Source organism: Capra hircus, chromosome 19 (genome assembly GCF_001704415.2).
Source record: "Capra hircus breed San Clemente chromosome 19, ASM170441v1, whole genome shotgun sequence".
Lineage (NCBI taxonomy): Eukaryota > Metazoa > Chordata > Mammalia > Artiodactyla > Bovidae > Capra > Capra hircus.
The window spans coordinates 47,581,272-47,598,287 of NC_030826.1; the positions used below are offsets into that span (position 1 = coordinate 47,581,272).

Sequence of the window (17,016 nt, forward strand, 5' to 3'; positions counted from 1 at the left end):
TCTTCCTGTTACCACAGTGGGAGGAAAGGGTAAGAGACAGCACTCTGCCCCCCAGTGGAAATCGGGAGCACTGGAGGGCCTCATTATGCAGGGTCCTGTCAGATGTGGGCCTCAGACTAGTGAAGAGAAAGGAAGCATAGGAAAGTTCTCTTGAACTCTGCTTCCTACTGTATAATGACATGGATGGAAAGGAGTCAGAAAAAAGCAGTGTGTCTGGGTATCCTGCCCTCTGACCTGGTGAGCTACTTTGGAGGGACCCTGAAATCTGCTATGTGATTCATTTTGTTTTTCTAGCCCATCCTTCCGGAAATCACGAATGTCGCGAGCCCAGAGCTTCCCAGACAACAGACAGGAATTCTCGGGTGAGTTCTGCAGAGGGTGGGTGAGCACTGCAAGGTGTCTGCCCTGGACGGCTCAGGGGGGAAGAGAAGCCAGGGCTGTATTTACTCTTCCTGGGGCCTGCTGCTCTGAGGTCTCACGTGACCTGGAGGCTCCCCTGAGGCACTCACCAGGGCCTGTCGGGCAGCCAGTGACCCCTTTCTCTTCCTTAGATCGGGAAACTCCGCTCTATGACAAAGGGGTCAAAGGTGGCACCTACCCCCGGCGCTACCACGTGTCCATGCACCACAAGGACTACAACGATGGTGAGTGCGCCTCTACGCTGCCCCCTGCTGGCCACCGTAGGAACAGCCACCGGAAGGGGGCGGCCGAGGCACTCCAGGCCCCAGGTTTCCTGAGGAACTGCATCCAGGCTTGAGGCAGTAGAGTCAGGGTTTTTTAAAAAGTTCAGTTCAGTTCAGTCGCTCAGTCGTGTCCGACTCTTTTGCAACCCCATGAATCACAGCACGCCAGACCTCCCTGTCCATCACCAACTCCCGGAGTTCACTCAGACTCACGTCCATCGAGTCAGTGATGCCATCCAGCCATCTCATCCTCGGTCGTCCCCTTCTCCTCCTGCCCCCAATCCCTCCCAGCATCAGCGTCTTTTCCAATGAGTCACCTCTTCGCATCAGGTGGCCAAAGTACTGGAGTTTCAGCTTTAGCATCATTCCTTCCAAGGAAATCCTAGGGCTGATCTCAAAAGGAGGATGGTATTGTAGATGGATACTGCCTCCAAGAACTCAGTCCTTTGTCTGAGGGCACGGAGTGCTCCAGGCGCCAACTCTCCACTGCCCTCTTCTGCCTCAGGCAGCAAACAGAATGGAGTGTCCACAGAGGTGTAGGGTTATGATGCCAAGGAAAACAGAGAGCAGCCATGGGTTGGCCCCACGGTGTTGTGGGGCATGAGGGCCAGCCCTGCGCTTTCCCTTTGGCTGATTTCCCTAAACTCCTTGGCTGCTTGCTGATTCCTACTTTTGTCCTGATCCTCAGGATGCTTGAGACATCAGCCATTCTGGCCAGAGTCAGGTGGGAGGGAAGAGAGGATGGACTGGAGCTGGTGTTATGACCTGGTTGGCACATTTGGCCCTGTGCTCAGGGTTCTGACTTGCTCTTCTCTGGCCCCTGCACCCCTTCAGGCAGAAGAACATTTCCCCGAATACGGCGTCATCAAGGCAACCTGTTCACCCTGGTGCCCTCGAGCCGCTCCCTGAGTACAAATGGCGAGAACCTGGGCCTGGCGGTGCAGTACCTGGACCCCCGTGGGCGCCTGCGGAGCGCTGACAGCGAGAATGCCCTCTCTGTGCAGGAGAGGAGTGTGCCCACCAAGTGTGAGCAGTGCGCCCTGGCTGGGGAGGGCCTGCCTAGGGGATGCTTAGGGCGGGGGGCCAGCGAGTCCAGTGGGCTGTTGGGCTCGGCGGGTGGCTGCCCTGGCCCATCCGTACCCGGGGAAGAGCCTGAGGGGCCGCAGACCCCCTGGACCTTAGTCCTCACTCCACTGCGTGATGAGGCACTCCTCTCTGGCCTTTAGTTTCTCCACATTTAAATTGAAGAGTGATCTCCTTACTCCCTGACAGAATGAGCTATCGGGGGCCTTGGAAGTATGAAGGTGTTTAATCAGTTCAGATAAGCATTTACCCGTGATTTTAGCCAGTCCTGTGCTTCTCAGGGCATGGGCCTTGAGATCTGATTGGCCAAGACCCTGAGCCTGTTCCAGGTGAGGGTGGAGATGCTGTGCTGAGGTGTGATGATGCCGGGTGAGGGGCAGCTCAGGCCTTCGGACAATGAGGCAGGATGTCGGGAAATAAGTGTGTAAACTCTGATGCTCTTTCCTTCTGTTCTCCTGTAGCTCCCAGTGCCCCCATTAATTGGCGCCGGGGGAAGCTCCTAGGCCAGGGTGCCTTTGGCAGGGTCTATTTGTGCTATGACGTGGACACCGGACGAGAACTTGCTTCCAAGCAGGTGCAGTTTGACCCAGACAGTCCTGAGACAAGCAAGGTACTGCCTTCCCTATGGTCTGACTTCCAATTCCTCCTTCTCAACAAAATGCCTGTCTTGTTGCACAGACTAATTGCTTGAGATGCTACAGGTTGTTTCTCCCATCATTCTTCCTCCCAAGCTCCTTTACCATCTACCCCGGTCCTAGGGAGAGATTAGTTGGTGTCAAAGTACCTAACCACCCAGACTGGTTTGGATGGCCAGTGCCACAACGAGCAGCTCCTGCCCCCCAACCCCCACCTCAGCAGACAGATGCCACTCTCTCCCAGCCCCTGAGCCAGGAATGACCCTGTCTTTGGAGCTTAGCTTGGGCTGTGGCCTTCAGTCCAGTTTGAGTGGACAAATTCAGCAGTTACCTGAACTCCTTAACTGCACCCACAAACCCATCTCCCGCCCCACCATCTGCTGTCTTCCAGCATGGGAGTGCCCAGTCCCACGGCTTAGCCAGCATTGTGGGTAAGCGCCAGACAGTCGAGACATTCCCCGTTTTCTCCAGCCAAAGTTCCCACGGCAGATGGGCTCCTCTGAGGCCACTGGCTAGGGCAAGCTGAGCTGACGCCAGGCAGGTAGAACTGAGGCCTGCAAGCCTCGGTGACCGCTGGGCCCCTTCCCAGGAGGTGAGTGCTCTGGAGTGCGAGATCCAGTTGCTGAAGAACTTGCAGCATGAGCGCATAGTGCAGTACTATGGCTGCCTGCGGGACCGCGCCGAGAAGACTCTGACCATCTTCATGGAGTACATGCCAGGGGTATGTGCCCCGTGATGCAGGCAGACAGCACGAGAGGGACTGTCGTGGCACTGGGGCTGTGGCGAGGGGTCCCTTTGACATGAGTCTGGTGACCTGAGACTCCAGAGGCTCCAGGGGAAAGGTGAGGCAGGGGCAGGACGTGGAGTCAGCAGGCCCTGCGTCTAGCTGCAGTGATGGTGTGGGGTGAGAATTGTCCCAGGCTCTTCTGACCTGAGGCTTACAGGGCAGCTGCACTGTCCAGTAGGTACTACCTTTATGTGGAGCACACAGACCACCCTTCTGGGTTTGGGTCACCCTGGCCTAAGGGAAGGGCTGTCTCATACTTTTCTCCAAGCTGACTGACAGCCCTTAGCCAAGTGCCTGGCCTGTCACAGATGGGGACTGGACCTCAGTCCCTCGGTGAGCACTGGGGGCTGGAAGTAGCCTTGCCCCCTTCCCTCCTCCTTCCTGCAGTGACCCCTCTGACTCCTGTGGCTTTAGGGTTCAGTGAAAGACCAGCTGAAGGCCTACGGCGCTTTGACAGAGAGCGTGACCCGGAAGTACACCCGGCAGATACTGGAAGGCATGTCCTACCTGCACAGCAACATGATTGTTCACCGGGACATCAAGGGTGAGCGGGGCAGGCTCTGGGCTCCCCATGACCTGGGAACTCAGGGACTCTCCACCTGGTTGTTGTGAGCTTTCTGAAAAGTGAAACCCTAATGGCTTCCTTGGGGGACTGGTGTGAAGATCAGTTAAGTGATTTGGGGAAACACAGTGAAGGGCTCTGCAGATGCTGGCTGTGGTGATTGTTCACTGCTGTAGGGCAGATGCCTCCTACCACTAGCCTGTTTGCTCTGTGCAGTTTCATTCCAGCTCACAAGGCCCCCATCCTACCCAGCAGCCCTTTGGACTGGGAGGGAGGGACAGAAGGAGGATGGTGGCAAGTGCCAGGGGTCTAGGGCCGCAGCCTCTGCCCTTTCACGCCTTAGGAGCCAACATCCTGCGAGACTCTGCTGGGAATGTGAAGCTGGGGGACTTTGGGGCCAGCAAGCGCCTGCAAACCATCTGCATGTCCGGCACGGGCATGCGCTCAGTCACTGGCACTCCCTACTGGATGAGCCCCGAGGTGATCAGCGGTGAGGGCTACGGGAGGAAGGCAGACGTGTGGTGAGTGTGCTGCGGACACGCTGGGGCCCTCGGCTCCCGGTCTGGGCTGTAGTGGTTCCAGCTTAGAGATGGGGCTGGGGGCTCTGCAGTGTGGTAAGAGTGAGGGTTGGCCTCTGGCCAGCGAGGCCAGGTTGCAGGCTCCCTGTGGGCAGGGGTGGTCTGCAGCAATACACACAGCAGATGTGTTGTGTTTTCACTCTGAACAGCAACTGTTTGTTATTGCTGAGAACTTAGGTCATGGTAAACATCCCTGGAGTGTTTGCTAAATCCTTGAAAGAGCTCGGATCCCATCTGAAGGCCTGGGTGGGTCTCTAAGCAGCAGTAGCAGGCTTCGGCTCCCTCTACTAGTGCTCAGATGGCTTGCAGCTGCTCTAATTTTGTGTCCATCCTCTGAAAGGTCCTGAAAGTTATGAGAGCATCCCTTCCTCTTAGAATGTTACTGTGGCGGGAGGAATAGTGGTCCCTGAAGATGTCCATGGCCTAATCCCAAAGGGATGAGTAAGTGTTACCTTGTGTGGCAGTAGGGCCTTTGCAGAGTGATTTTTAAGAATTTTGAAATGAGATGATCCTGGATTATCCAGATGGGCCCAGTACTCATAAAGGTCCTTATAAAAGAGGGGCAAGAGATTAGAGTGAGTAGTAAGAGGTGTGACAAAGGAAACAAGAAGTTGGTGTGAGACAAGAAGGAGCCATGAGCCGAGAACGCAGGCAGCCTCTAGGAGTGGGAAGAGGCCAGGAGATGGGCTTTCCTCTGAGAGCCTCCACGAGGAACTGTCCTGACTGGCCCACTGACTTCAGCCCAGTGAGACTGCCCTTAGATGTCTGACCTCCATAGCAGTAACACACTTAGGCTGCTCTTTTATGCCACTGGGTTCGTGGTCACTGTTAAAGCAGCAGTAGGAAACCAGTACCGTTATTTCAGAGCACTTTCTACACATGCTCAGTGGTTCCCCCCGACATCAGGAAGCAGCCGGGTGGGTGCAGGTTGATGAAGCCCACGTGGACGAGGTTGACGGGGCTGTGAAAACTCTTCTGGCCGTGGACGCCCTCTTCAGGGGTGTTAGCCTCCAGCCTGGCCCATCCTGCCTCAGTGTGTTTCGAGAAAGGCAGCTCCTTTCACAGCAGTGTGCAGGGCGGCTGGGAGCTTGGGGCTGGCTGCGGGGTGACACAGGGGTTCTCTCTCCAGGAGCCTGGGCTGCACAGTGGTGGAGATGCTGACAGAGAAACCACCTTGGGCAGAGTATGAAGCCATGGCTGCCATTTTCAAGATCGCCACCCAGCCCACCAACCCTCAGCTGCCCTCCCACATCTCTGAGCACGGCCGGGACTTCCTGAGGCGCATTTTTGTGGAGGCCCGCCAGAGACCTTCGGCCGAGGAGCTGCTCACACACCACTTTGCACAGCTCGTGTACTGAGCTCTCAAGGCCACACTGCTGCTGGCCGCCCCTTCTGCATGGGCAAGGGGCTGCTGGGGGCTCAGCAAAGTTGCTGCTTCTCCCAGGCAGGGCCACGGACCACGGAGCTGAGTCCAGCCAGCGTTGTCTGTGCCGTTTTGCTGCTGGGGCCCGGGGCCAGGGAGGGTGGCTGCAGCCTCACGGACTGGGAGCCCCCAGCCTGCCAGACCCGAAGCGCCAGCGTCCTCAGCTCAGCCTGGAGTGGGGAAGGAGCTGGAACAGTGTGCGAGGCATCCAGGGCCCCACCCTTGGGGCTGTGTCTTGACATGGCCATCAGCACCAGACCCCAGAGAGTCTGGGGCACAGGATGGACACAAGGGTCTGAATAGTGTTACTTTCTTTCAGAGTGTTACTTTGTTTCTCCTCCCCATGTCTGGAGACCACCAGGGCATCTCTGGGCTGGATGAGCCCACCCAAGCCTGAGGTAAAGCCCAGCACCCCACAGCCAATGGAGAGCAGAGGCCGGGGCTGCCCTCTCCCTGGAGCCCCAGGCCAGCTTTGCCAGCCCCTGTCCTTTACCAAAGATGAATGAAGCAACTGTTATGCTGCCTTATTCAGGGAAGGAGGAGCCTGTCCTGCCTGCCCCCATGACCCTGCCCCCCACCCCCACCCTCAAGCAGGGGCCTGAGATGTGGAACTACCCCCCCTGAGGGGAGACCCGGTTTTGTCAATGCAACTGTCTGTGTTTTACAAGTTGGAGTCACTCTTAACGCTGTACCCAGTTTCTAAACTGGAGACTTCGTGTGCCCTCTGGGCTCTGAGTGCCCCTGCTGTGGGCTGGGGCCTTGGGCCAGCTTGGGAGGAGCTGAGGGTCATCGCCCCAGGCCTTGTGCTCCTGGCTGGCACCTATTCCCCCACCGGAGCAGAGAAGAAGACAGACAATACGGTGAGGGCATCTGAGCCGGCTGGCTACCCTGAGCGGAGCGCTCCGCAGGCCGGGGAGTTGTATCAGGCTGTCTGCGGGTTGTGATCTGCTAGCCCAGGGCTCTGCCTGGTAGAAGGGAAAGCCTGTGTGATGCCACGACTTGTGTCTGGAACCTCCAGCTCTGCTCCTCCGTGGCCAGCCTTGCCCATCCCCACGAGGTCTCAGCCCCTTTCCCTTCTCGCTCCCCTGGGGGAGGAATGGCAGCAGGGGTCAGGGAGCCAGTATCTTCAAGCAGCTTAGAGTTGGCCTTATTTACCTCAGCCTGGGCGCTGGTCCTTTCTTCCGGCCCCTCCCCTCCAAAATGTGCCTATTGCTAGAGCTCCTCCCTCTCGACACCCAGTTTCCTTGGGAGTTGTTGTTAAAAGAGGAAAAAAAAAAAAAAAGCCAGTGCCCAGGGATGGGTGTCTCCAAGGAGCTGGGGATTTGTGCCAGGCAGCTCATTGCCAGCCATGCCCACTCCCCCACGGGCACCAGAACAAGCCAAAGCCTTCGTTGTATGTTGACGATGCACTTTTATGAATGTAGTTTCTATCGCTGTTTTTAGCCTTTTCACATCATGTAATGTGAGGCTTTGTACTTGTTAATTTATATCTCAGATCATATTTGATGGTTTTTATATATATCAATTCTAGACTGTTACAGGTGGACGCCTCGAGAGAGAGAAGAGCAAACGAAAGCAGCTGGTTTTGCAGGAATGTGTGTTGCACGGTGCCAGTTGGGCCTGGGCCCCTGTTTCCATCCTTGCCCCCCAGGGGCCTCCATCAGGCACCCCAGCCGGGCCCTCTGAAGACAGTGAGCGTATGCTCCTGCCTCCACCTCGGCTCTTGCCCAGGGAGGGGACCGGCCCCTTGTCTCGACCAAAGCTGCCGATTGGCAGCTCGGCCTCTCCACAACCCCGTCCTAATGGCTGTAGCATTCTTCTTGGGGCCCCAATCCCCAGGCCCCGACCCCAACAGGAAAGTGGTGCCGGTGCCAGATGAGACGACTCTGTGTCCCAGGTTCAGGCTCTCACAGAGCCCCACCCCCGGGGTCTTACCTCACAGGGAATGTGTTTTTAAAAATGAATTTGCCAACAAGCCAACAAATCCTACACTCCAAAAAAACAAGACCCTGATTTTTTTTTTTTTTTTTTTGTGCCAAAAACTGTGGACATGCTGGCTCAGCATCCTCAGGACCAAGCTGTTGCTTAATTTTAATTTATTGTTTTTTTATTAAATAATCCAGATGAAAAGTTGTGGGGCCTAGGATGGCCTGGCCCAAAGGATCTGAAGGGCCATCTCCTAGCAGCCCCAGGCTGGCTGTGGGAAGGGCCATGCCACCATTTGCTTATCATTCCGTGGGGTATGTCGGCCTTGGCCAACCCAACATGGAGAGGCCAGGGCTGGGGACAGTCCACTCTCCACTGCCCTCCTGCCCACCCCAGCTCTGTGTGTCTGAATTGTGGATCGTGCAGAAGAACCTGCGGCCATAGTTATTTGACTATATCTTGACCGAGGGCTTGCAGTGCAAAGCCAGGCCAGTGTCGCGCATTACTTACAATAAAAGGGATCATTTATACTCAAGGGGTCCTGTGGCAGTGCTTTTGGTTGCGGGGTGGAGGCAATAAGTTTACCTGGGAGAGACCAGGTTATGCTCGTCAACAAGCTTGTGTTCCTCAGCAGAGAACTTGAAATGACTCCCAGAGGGGTCCTGGGTTGGTGGGACTTGGCTGGTACCGCTGCTAGCTCAGAGGTGGCACCCTCTTTTCCTCCCTAAATCCTCGGAGATGTACTGAGGGTGGTCCTACCACAGCTGACTTCCTGAGGTGACACTGTCAGCTCACCCGACTTGGGCATCACTGTGGCTCAGTTCCCAGGACTTCTGTAGCACCCACTACTCCTCCCAGCCCCGGGAAGTCCTTGCTGACCGGAGTCACATCCTTGCGGGGCAGGTACCGCCACGAGCCACCTCTCTTCTTGGGTGATCTGATGCTGTTGCTTAGCTCTGAGCAGAGGAAGACTCTCCTCATCCCCAGCTGAGGCCTCTGGTTCAGAAATTAAGAGCTGCCCTGAGTGAGGCTCTCCACATTCCCCTCATGCTCTGAGGACCCAGGCTGAGTGCCTACTCTGCTTCCTGTTAGCTCTGTCACTTCCAAGGGCAACACAGCACAGTGGCCTGTCTACCACCGGAGCTCGAGGCCCTGCTTCCTGCCCTGTTTTGTGGGCGCGAGGTCACTTAGGAACTTAAGGACTTGCATAGGGTTAGGGTTGGGTAATCCCCCAGGAGTCTGCCCGCTTGTTCTGCCAATTTACACAGTCCAGTCAGCTGGGGGAAACCGAGACAGTCGGGTCTGGGGCAGGACAGTCCAGACTTCCTGTCTGTATTCTGAGGGGTGGGGTCTTAGGTCCTCCTCGTTTGTGTCACTGTAAACTGGTGTCCCCGAGAGAAGCAGAAGAGCTATTTCTCCTTCGACTACTTGGGATGGTGACCGAGTGCCCCATTCCCTGGAGCTGGAAAAGCAGAAGGAAGAGGGACCCTGAAGGGGCACACTGACTCCTTGCTGAGGAAAGGGCATATAGACTAAGCTCTTGGACACAACTTACTGGATCTGCTGGTTCACACCATCCCTTCCTGATTGCCAGGACAAACAGGATCTAGGTAAGGACTCAGCAAAAGTGCAGTGAGGCTCAGCACCGTCACCCGCTGACAGCCTGGCCTTGGGCAACTCGGGCTGAGACCCAGTGGGGTTCAGTCCTCAAACTCACTGAGTTTGGCAACATGGAGACCTGGTCGGGAAGAACACCCCCTTTTCTCAGGCTGCCTGATAAGATCCCTGACACTCATCACTCTAACCACCAGCCGCTGCCACCAATCAAGGCCAGGAGTGCGTTGGCCTGATGCTCTTCCCCTTCACCTCTTTGTGGTGTTTCCTTCCTGCCACAAACTGACCACCCCCCCCTCCATCGGCCATATAATACAGAGTCAGAATCTGTCAAAACACGTTTAAAATAGGATTGATTACAACAGACAACAGTCAAAACCGGCAGAAGTGGGAGGAGGGGGAATGTGGCCCCGCCAGCCCCCACCAGTCCCTGTGGCTCTCAGCTTGGCGGGTGCTTTCCCTTCCGCTGCTTCCGCACTGTGGTGTGGTCCCGGCCCTAACAGGCATGCCCAGCCTCACCTCTGCAGGTGGAGGGGGCCCAGAGCTGTTCCAGTTCCCCTCCCCTCCCCCACTGGGTCCTGGGGGACATTTGGAGAGGTCCAGCAGGGGGCACTGGCTCACCTTCCTCCGGTCTCCATGGCTCAGGACCAGGCTAAGGGCAGAGGTAGATGGGGAGACGTGGGGGCCACACGGGCCCCTGGGTGGCAGTGAGGGAGCTTGGGACCCTGAGGGGGCATGCTGACTCCTTGTTGGAGAAAAGGCACCTAGATAGGGAAGCTGAATTTGAGGGCCTCCCAGGGGAGCCCTGGGGTGAGGTGGGGTAGGCTGAAAGAAACAGGAAGTAGGGAAGTGAGCAAACCCCAATCCTGGTTCCCAAACCCCCACTGGCTGAGGAAGAAGGAAGGCATCCCGGAGCAGAGCCCTGCCCCTGCAACCCTCTGCCTGAGCGAAATGGCCTCATCCTCTTTCCACCCTCACCCGGGGCCCGGCCGTCCAGTCTCTCTCCCACCGTTCCCGCTGCCGGCTCCAGGCCCTCTGTGGGGGGAGGAGGGAGTGGACAGCCAGAGGGGCCTCAGGCTGTCTTGGTGCCGGGGTCCACCTCCTTGTGGGCCCAGAGCTCCTTGTGCTGCTTCCGACCAAAGCCTTCGTCGTAGTTGCCTTTGCTCTTGAACAGCTGCTGGAAGTGGGGCTTGCAGTAGAACTCCCCGTGCAGTGCCGCGTAGCTGCCCAGGCTGCAGAAGCAGAACACTGGTCAGGTCCCGCCGGGCCAGCAGGGCTGGGGCGGGGTCAGGGCGGGGCGCACCTGAGCTTGGTGTGACAGTGCTTGCAGCAGAAGCAAGAGCTGTGGAAAATGAGCTTGTCGGCCACCAGCCGCTCCATGGGGTACACGGTCTTCTGGCAGGCAGTGCAGGTCTCCTTCACCTGGGCCCGAAGGCTGAAGGACTGTTCCAGGAGAGACGCCATCAGCGGCCTGACCGGCGCCCACCCCTTCCTCCCTGCACAGCCCAGCCTCGGAGCCCTACCTTGGAGCGCTGAACCGTGCTGCTGGAACCGCCACCTTTGGCTTCCTGAGAGAGAGGGCGGTGGCGCAGGGTCAGTTGAGGAGGGCCCTAGACCATCACCAGCCCAGATCCCAGGGACACTCAAGGGGGAAGGGGAGGGAGACCGGCAAACAGGCCGCTCCTGTCCCTTCACGCTCAGGCCAGACACCTGCAGGGATGGAGTGCCCTCCCACCCCGGCTGAGCACCTACATGGGAGGGGGTCGCCTGGGCGGCTCCGGCGGCCTGGAACATGGCTCGTTGGAGGCGATGGAGGCCCCGTGTGGAGACGCGGCACCCGCTGGGTTCTGCAAGGGGAAGTCGGTTGGGAGGGCCCTACAAGCCCTTCCCAGCCCGCAGGGTGGGGGTAGAGGTGTTTACAGGCAGGGGGCTGGGGGGCTGTGGTTGGGACTTTCCCTAAGTCATTTCCTGTTGCTCTGGGTCTTGCCACTTCCGCCCCTCACCCACCCCCCGCTTCGCCCGCTCGGCCTCCACGCGGCTCCCCAGGGGGCAGGGGTCCCTGAGTGGAACCATGTGTCCCGGGAGGAGCGGAGTTAGCGGGCAGCGGCTCGGGGAGGGGATCCGCGCGGCCGCCCGAACGCTTCGCGGACCCGGACGCCGCCTGGCGCGAGGGGAGGTCAGAGGAGGGCGGCCCCAGTGGGGCCGCGGCCAGAAGCGGCTGCCCCCGCCTGACCCCAGCCCGAAGCTGCCCAGTGCGGGGCCTCGGGTACGCTCCGCTCGGCGGACCCAGCCCCTGGACAGCGCCCGCGGGCTGGGCCACCCGCCCCGCCCCGCCCCGCCCCGCCGAGCCGCCGCCCGCTCCTCCGCTCCGAACCCGCGTGGACCGGACCCCAGACCCAGGACCCCGGCGGGCCCAGCCGAGGGGACCTCAGCCCTGCCCGGGGGATGGACGCCGGCCTCAGGACCCCGGGCGAGAGCGACGGACTGAGACGCTCGGCGTCGGGACCCCGTGGGCGGCGGCCCTTGCGTCCACAGCCCCCACCTGGGCCGCCCGAATCGCGAGCCGGAGGCCGGCCCCTCCCCCGGCCCGCCCGCGGGTCTCACCGGGCCCCGGCCTGGGCCGCGGGGCGGGGGTCGGTCTCCGGGGGAAGCCTCGGGTGCGAGGAGCGCGCGGGGGCGAGCTGCCGCCGCTGCCAGTGGTCCCTGAGCGGCCGCGGCCGCCGCCGCCTTATCGCAGCGCCGCCCCCGCCGGCCCCCGCCCCGCGCCCGCCCATTGGCTCCGCCGCGCCCGGTGCCGCCTCCGGGGCCCCGGCGCCGCTGCCGACCCCCTTTCTGCGCTTTGTCTTCCCCTCGCTCGGCGTCCCCCGCCTTTGTCTGCCCCCCGCGCTGACCCCGCGCTCCGCACCGCCCCTCCGGCTTCGCGCTCGCCCGCCTCTCGAAACCCGCCGCCCCGTCGGCCCGCTCTGGACCAAGGCAGGGGTCGGAGCCGGAGGGTCCGCGCCGGAGGCCTCGGGGCAGGGACGAGTACAGGTGGAGACGACTCGGCTGACAAACGGCGCTCCCGACGAGGCGGGGCAAAGGATAACTGGGCGCCCCTGGCCTTTGGCTGCTTCCATTTCCCCGCTCCGTGGGCCCTGCCGCCGTCCCCGCGCGGCTCCCACGCCCCCTCAGACGCCGAGATGGCAGGGGCGGCCGGGCACGCGATCCCGCCACAGGGAGGACCCTGGGGGCCCCCGGGACCACCAGCCCTCAGCCCCTGCTGGCGCCCGGCAGCCTGCGCCTGCGGCGCCCGTTGCAGCGGCCCTCGCGAGGCCGCCGTCCCAAAGGGACTCTGGGGCCCGACTTTGTAGGCTTAGTCACCCCCACTCCCGGCTCCAGCGCGCACTGCTGCCTGAGACTCGGTCGAGGGGACCCCCTCCAGGGAAAGATTTCCAGCCTTCAAACAAGCAAACCCGGGTTCAACCAAACCTCATTTGACACAGGGAGCAAGGCCTGACGATCTGAAGTGACTTGTTCAAGTAACAAAGCCGAGCAGCAGGGTTGGCTTCAGAGGTTGGGCCTCTGGACCCCTGTCCCTGTGGCCAAGCCGGTGGGCACTGCAAGTCCCGGGTACACAGGAGGCCAGGCACCTAACTCCTCAGCTCCCCAAGGAGCACAGGGGAGCCTGTCCCCGTGGCATCTCTGCAGGGACGCCAGGGACTGCTGAGCTGCGCCTGCCATCCGGCTGGAAGCTGTTTCACAAAGCACAGCCCTAAACATAGCTCCTGCCCACATGGTGGCAGGAACAGAAGGAGCGGCTCCAGAGCAAGGCCCACACACTGGTCAGGAACAGAAGGGCTCAGCGCTGCCCACCTGGCAGGGGAGAGGCAGGCCTCGGGCGCCCCAGCCCCAGGCTGTTCCCATGGCTGTCTCAGGGCACCCTCCCTGTGGCTCACTTTTCTCCTTAGACCCCTGTCCCTCTTTGGAGGAAGATTTACATTTGGGTTGAGCTGCAGCCCTCAGGCCTCCCCGGATGGGGTGTGTGAGAACTGAAACTGTTAAGGGGCCTCTCTTTTCCCGCCGAGTTCCACACCTGCCTTCAGATTCTCAAGGGGGTTGTGGCGAGGTGAGAAAGGTGAAGCCCTGGGAGGTGTGGGGAGCAGCGCTGGGCTAGCCCCTGGGCACCACCTGGCCCCTCGGCCCCTCTGCCCTGCCCAGGACCATCCGTGTGCTGAGCTGCAGCGGTTCCCACAGAATCAGCACTCCAGGCACTGAGGATGAGCTGATGGCAAGGTGAAGCAAGCAGACCAGAGGAAAGAAACACGCTAATAATGGTGCAAAGAAAAGGGAACTTGAGGTTTAACGAAAAAAAAAAAAAAAAGAGCTGGGCAGGAGGGGTGGAAATAAATGTGAGCTGGCCTGCTCACTCCCTCCATTTCAGGGCTCCCGGTTCCCTCCAGAGTGCTGCCTTCTCCTTAACCCCTGTAACTGGGTAAGAGGTCTTCTATTTTTCTTTTTCAAAGTTTTGTTATAGTTTCTCAGAAAAGGGAAAGCAAGGGCATGCTTGGGGATGAAGCAGCTACAGGGAAGAGGGAGGGGCACTTCCCTGATCTGGCTAGAGGGGCGCACGTCAGGAGGAAGCACCAGGTCAGGAGGAAGCACCGTGGAGGAGACCCAGGTCATCCCCTGACCCCTGGCCCAGACTCCTGGCCAACAGCCAGGATGGAGGGGAGGACTGCGTCTGGGTCTTGGATTACCTGCTCTCTTGAGTATTAGTTTCCAAGGTGAGGAGACACCATGAGTCCTGTTGCAAAACAACCCCCTTCACCTCCTTTCCTGCCAAAAGGGAGCCTCTTCTGCCTGGCCTCCACTGGCCCAGACGTGGTCCCGAGGAAGGGCCAGCACTCAGACCCTTCCTGCTCCAAAGTGTTTTGATGGCTACAGGCTAAAATGGCCCCAACATGAGATAGTGAAAGACAAATCTATCATGGGTTTTAAAGGAAATGTGTGTTGTTGAGGCTGTCTCGTGAAGGAGGTCACCGCTATGCCTCCATGGACATGCATGGAAACGCTCTCAGATGGCAGAACCCAGGGCGGGATGACTTGTGTCCGAGCCTGCATGGCCAACGCACGACAATGTCACTCTCCAGTGGATTCTCTGGAACTTTTTAATTTGTTCTGGCAATGAAACTAACATGGCCTTAGAACTTAAGCCCCTCAGGCTGGGCAGCACCAAGGCAGCCAGCAGGGGTCAGTTAGATGGGCTCCTGGTGGGAAAGGAAGGAGCTCCCCAGATGAACCAAGGTGAGGTGTCAGGGGCCGAGTAGAAGGAGGATGGACCACCCAAGCCTTAATCTAGTGCTTAAAGAGAAAAGAATACCCTGTCCTTCAGTTATTAGGGAGAGGCCTGGGGGAATGGGGCAGGGTCCCTCCATGGACCTATAGGATCTGAGAGTAGGGGAGAAGAATGGAACTAGGTTGATGGGAGAGCCAGCATACGAAGCCACAGCTCCCCAGGCAAGTCTAACCCTGGGCTTGGACTTCACAACCCCACGGCCAGGACAGGACAGTGGCTCTCCCTTCTGCAGAGGTCAGGTTGCCTGAGCTCACAGGACAGGGAATGTTAGATTTCTGGCCCCTCCTGATCCCTGGGTATTGGGGTTCCCTCATGTCTCAAAAGCCTTGAAGCAGTAAAGTTTCTCTCCAAGAATTGCCTTTCCAGTCCCTAAGCAGCCAGCTCTCCTGGTGGAAATGTCCTTTCTGCCCCATCTGCCCCCAGGAGGGTGGGAATGTGGCTAGCCCTCGGGAAGGGTCCCGGAGGCGCACGCAGCCCAGGATGAAGAACAGGCACCTTCTTTAGAGGCTCAGAACTCCCAGTCGTCCACCTCCAGCTCTTCCAAGTTTGTTACCAGGCCGAAGATCCCACTGTGATCCTGAGACTGTCTGCCTTCAAAAGTGGTGATGGGGGTGACAGGTCGGAGTAACTCAGGCAGAGCTTCTGAGGCACGTCGCTTGATCTGGGGAAGAGAGTTGCGGGTGGATCCTGTTTCAGCCTCAGGACATGGTGGGGCAAGCGACCATGGCTCAGGGACAGACAGGGGCTAGAGGCAGGAGTCTCTAAGGGGAGAGGAAGGAGCAGCGCCTGTAATGGACTTTGGAAACACAGTCATGTCTCTGACCCATCGGGAAAATCCAAGTGTTAGTCATGCAGCCATGTCCAACTCTTATTGCCACCCCATGGACTGTAGCCTGCAAGGCTTCTCTGTCCGTGGAATTCTCCAAGCAAGAATCCCCTTCTCCAGGGGATCTTCCGACCCAAGGACTGAACCTGGGTCTCCCACCCTGCATGCAGATTCTTTACCATTTGAGCCTCCACCAGGGAGGAGGAGACAATATCTAAAGACCCAAAACTAAGGGGACTGAGGGTGGAAGCCACAAGCAAGGAAAATCACCAGCAGGGGGCCCAGGGAAGGCTACTGTACCTGCTTGAAGAAAGAATGGTTCAGGAGGGTGCTGGCGCTTGGTCTGCAGAGGAAGGAGAGAAGAGGCCAGCATCAGCCCTGTGTCATTTCCAGAATCCTGCTGCTGCTGCCTTACCCTCAAGTGCCCCTCTCCTTCCCTCGGCTCCTCAAGAAACAATAGCCAGAGTGACCCAACTGGCTTCCTGGCAAACCCTGGGCCACCCGCTCCCACTGTGGGGACTTCAGACTCCTCCGGGGAACCCAGACCTTTCCCGGACAGATGCATCGTCTCCAACCCCCGCCAGCCCAGGGTTCCCTGCAAGGCCCACCCTAAGCCCCGCAGGTGCACCTCATGTCCGGGTTGCGCTGAAGGCACTGCTCCACAAAGTGGTGGAAGTGGGGCGAGAAGGTGCGGTGGTAGGGGTGGGAGGGCGAGTCGCCATTGGAGGTCCTGGGGGTGCTGGGGGCCAGGCTCTCACTCAGGCCCGAGTTGGCCGCGGAGCGTGAGGTGCTCATGGTCAGCTCCTCAGCGGGGATGGTGCTGGTGTCCAGCAGGCAAGGCACCGTGCCGTTCAGCTTCTCCAGCAGCATCTGGGGAGGACAGAGCCAGGGCCGGGCTGGAGGGGCCCCCAGAAGGACCACAGAGTTCCTTCACAAGTCCACTTTTCCCCAAACACACGAGTGATTTGGGGGCAGCAAAGACAGAAGTGGGAAAAGGCCTGTCACTGTCTTACTTTGATTTTCTCGATGCTGTACCTAGACAGACATCCACACCCTCTTGTCTAGTCCACCAGAGCTCATCTGGCTGCGAGACTCACTTTTCTGAAACATGCATCTGATGCTACCACTCCTGTGCTCAGAAGCCTTTGACAGTTCTCCACAGGCCCTAGGACAAGAATGGAACACGCTGGCCTGGCCCGCAAAGGCCCTCGTGACCTGCCTGGGCTTCCTTCTCCAGCCACGCCACTGGCAGCCCCGCAGAAGCACTCATACTTCAGCCATACAACTACCTCCTGTCCTCAGATTCTGTTCTTTCTTGACTGGGCCTGTCACAGGCTGTTCCCTCTGCTGAAAAGTTTCCTTCCACTGGAAGCTCCCATTCTTCACCTAGTTAATTCCTATTTGCCTTCAAGTCTCAAGTGTCGCCTCCCTGAAGCTGCCCCAGCTTCCCTCCTCTAGAGCGGCCCTCTGGCCCCTCCTCAGCCGCCCGTGTCCCCACAGGGCAAGCCATCTGTGGGCTCAAGGAGAGGCTTACTCAACGGGCACAACCCCCTGACCCCGGCCC

At 59.1% G+C, this 17,016-nt stretch overlaps 3 protein-coding genes across 17 annotated transcripts in view; 1 reads left to right on the forward strand and 2 right to left on the reverse strand.

Annotated features, from left to right (window-relative positions):
- Window positions 1-8,212, forward strand: part of MAP3K3 (mitogen-activated protein kinase kinase kinase 3) — a 68,056-nt gene extending 59,844 nt beyond the window's left edge. The window contains exons 10-17 of one of the 3 annotated variants that reach the window (XM_018065331.1): window positions 295-362; window positions 552-644; window positions 1,518-1,709; window positions 2,228-2,376; window positions 2,991-3,122; window positions 3,603-3,732; window positions 4,094-4,271; window positions 5,458-5,907. In XM_018065331.1, coding sequence (XP_017920820.1) covers window positions 295-362; window positions 552-644; window positions 1,518-1,709; window positions 2,228-2,376; window positions 2,991-3,122; window positions 3,603-3,732; window positions 4,094-4,271; window positions 5,458-5,686 — 1,171 coding nt within the window. In that variant the 3' untranslated portion in view covers window positions 5,687-5,907. Of the gene's footprint in view, window positions 1-294; window positions 363-551; window positions 645-1,517; window positions 1,710-2,227; window positions 2,377-2,990; window positions 3,123-3,602; window positions 3,733-4,093; window positions 4,272-5,457 lie in introns of all 3 variants that reach the window. The other 2 variants (XM_018065332.1, XM_018065330.1) reach the window with 2 other exon arrangements.
- LIMD2 (LIM domain containing 2) lies at window positions 9,617-12,032 on the reverse strand. Its single transcript, XM_018065343.1, has 5 exons — window positions 11,896-12,032; window positions 11,044-11,138; window positions 10,815-10,859; window positions 10,595-10,734; window positions 9,617-10,523 (listed from the first exon to the last, which is right to left on the reverse strand). Exons 2-5 carry the CDS (start codon window positions 11,083-11,085, stop codon window positions 10,364-10,366), a joined length of 387 nt encoding a protein of 128 aa, XP_017920832.1. The 5' UTR covers window positions 11,086-11,138; window positions 11,896-12,032; the 3' UTR covers window positions 9,617-10,363.
- STRADA (STE20-related kinase adaptor alpha) overlaps window positions 10,820-17,016 on the reverse strand; it is a 30,986-nt gene continuing 24,789 nt past the window's right edge. For 8 of the 13 annotated variants that reach the window (XM_018065338.1, XM_018065342.1, XM_018065337.1 and 5 more), the window contains 3 exons: window positions 16,081-16,322; window positions 15,753-15,795; window positions 14,427-15,287 (listed from right to left, as the gene is read on the reverse strand). In XM_018065338.1, coding sequence (XP_017920827.1) covers window positions 15,135-15,287; window positions 15,753-15,795; window positions 16,081-16,322 — 438 coding nt within the window. In that variant the 3' untranslated portion in view covers window positions 14,427-15,134. Of the gene's footprint in view, window positions 10,860-11,045; window positions 11,139-14,420; window positions 15,388-15,752; window positions 15,796-16,080; window positions 16,323-17,016 lie in introns of those variants that run through there. The other 5 variants (XM_018065336.1, XM_018065335.1, XM_018065334.1 and 2 more) reach the window with 5 other exon arrangements.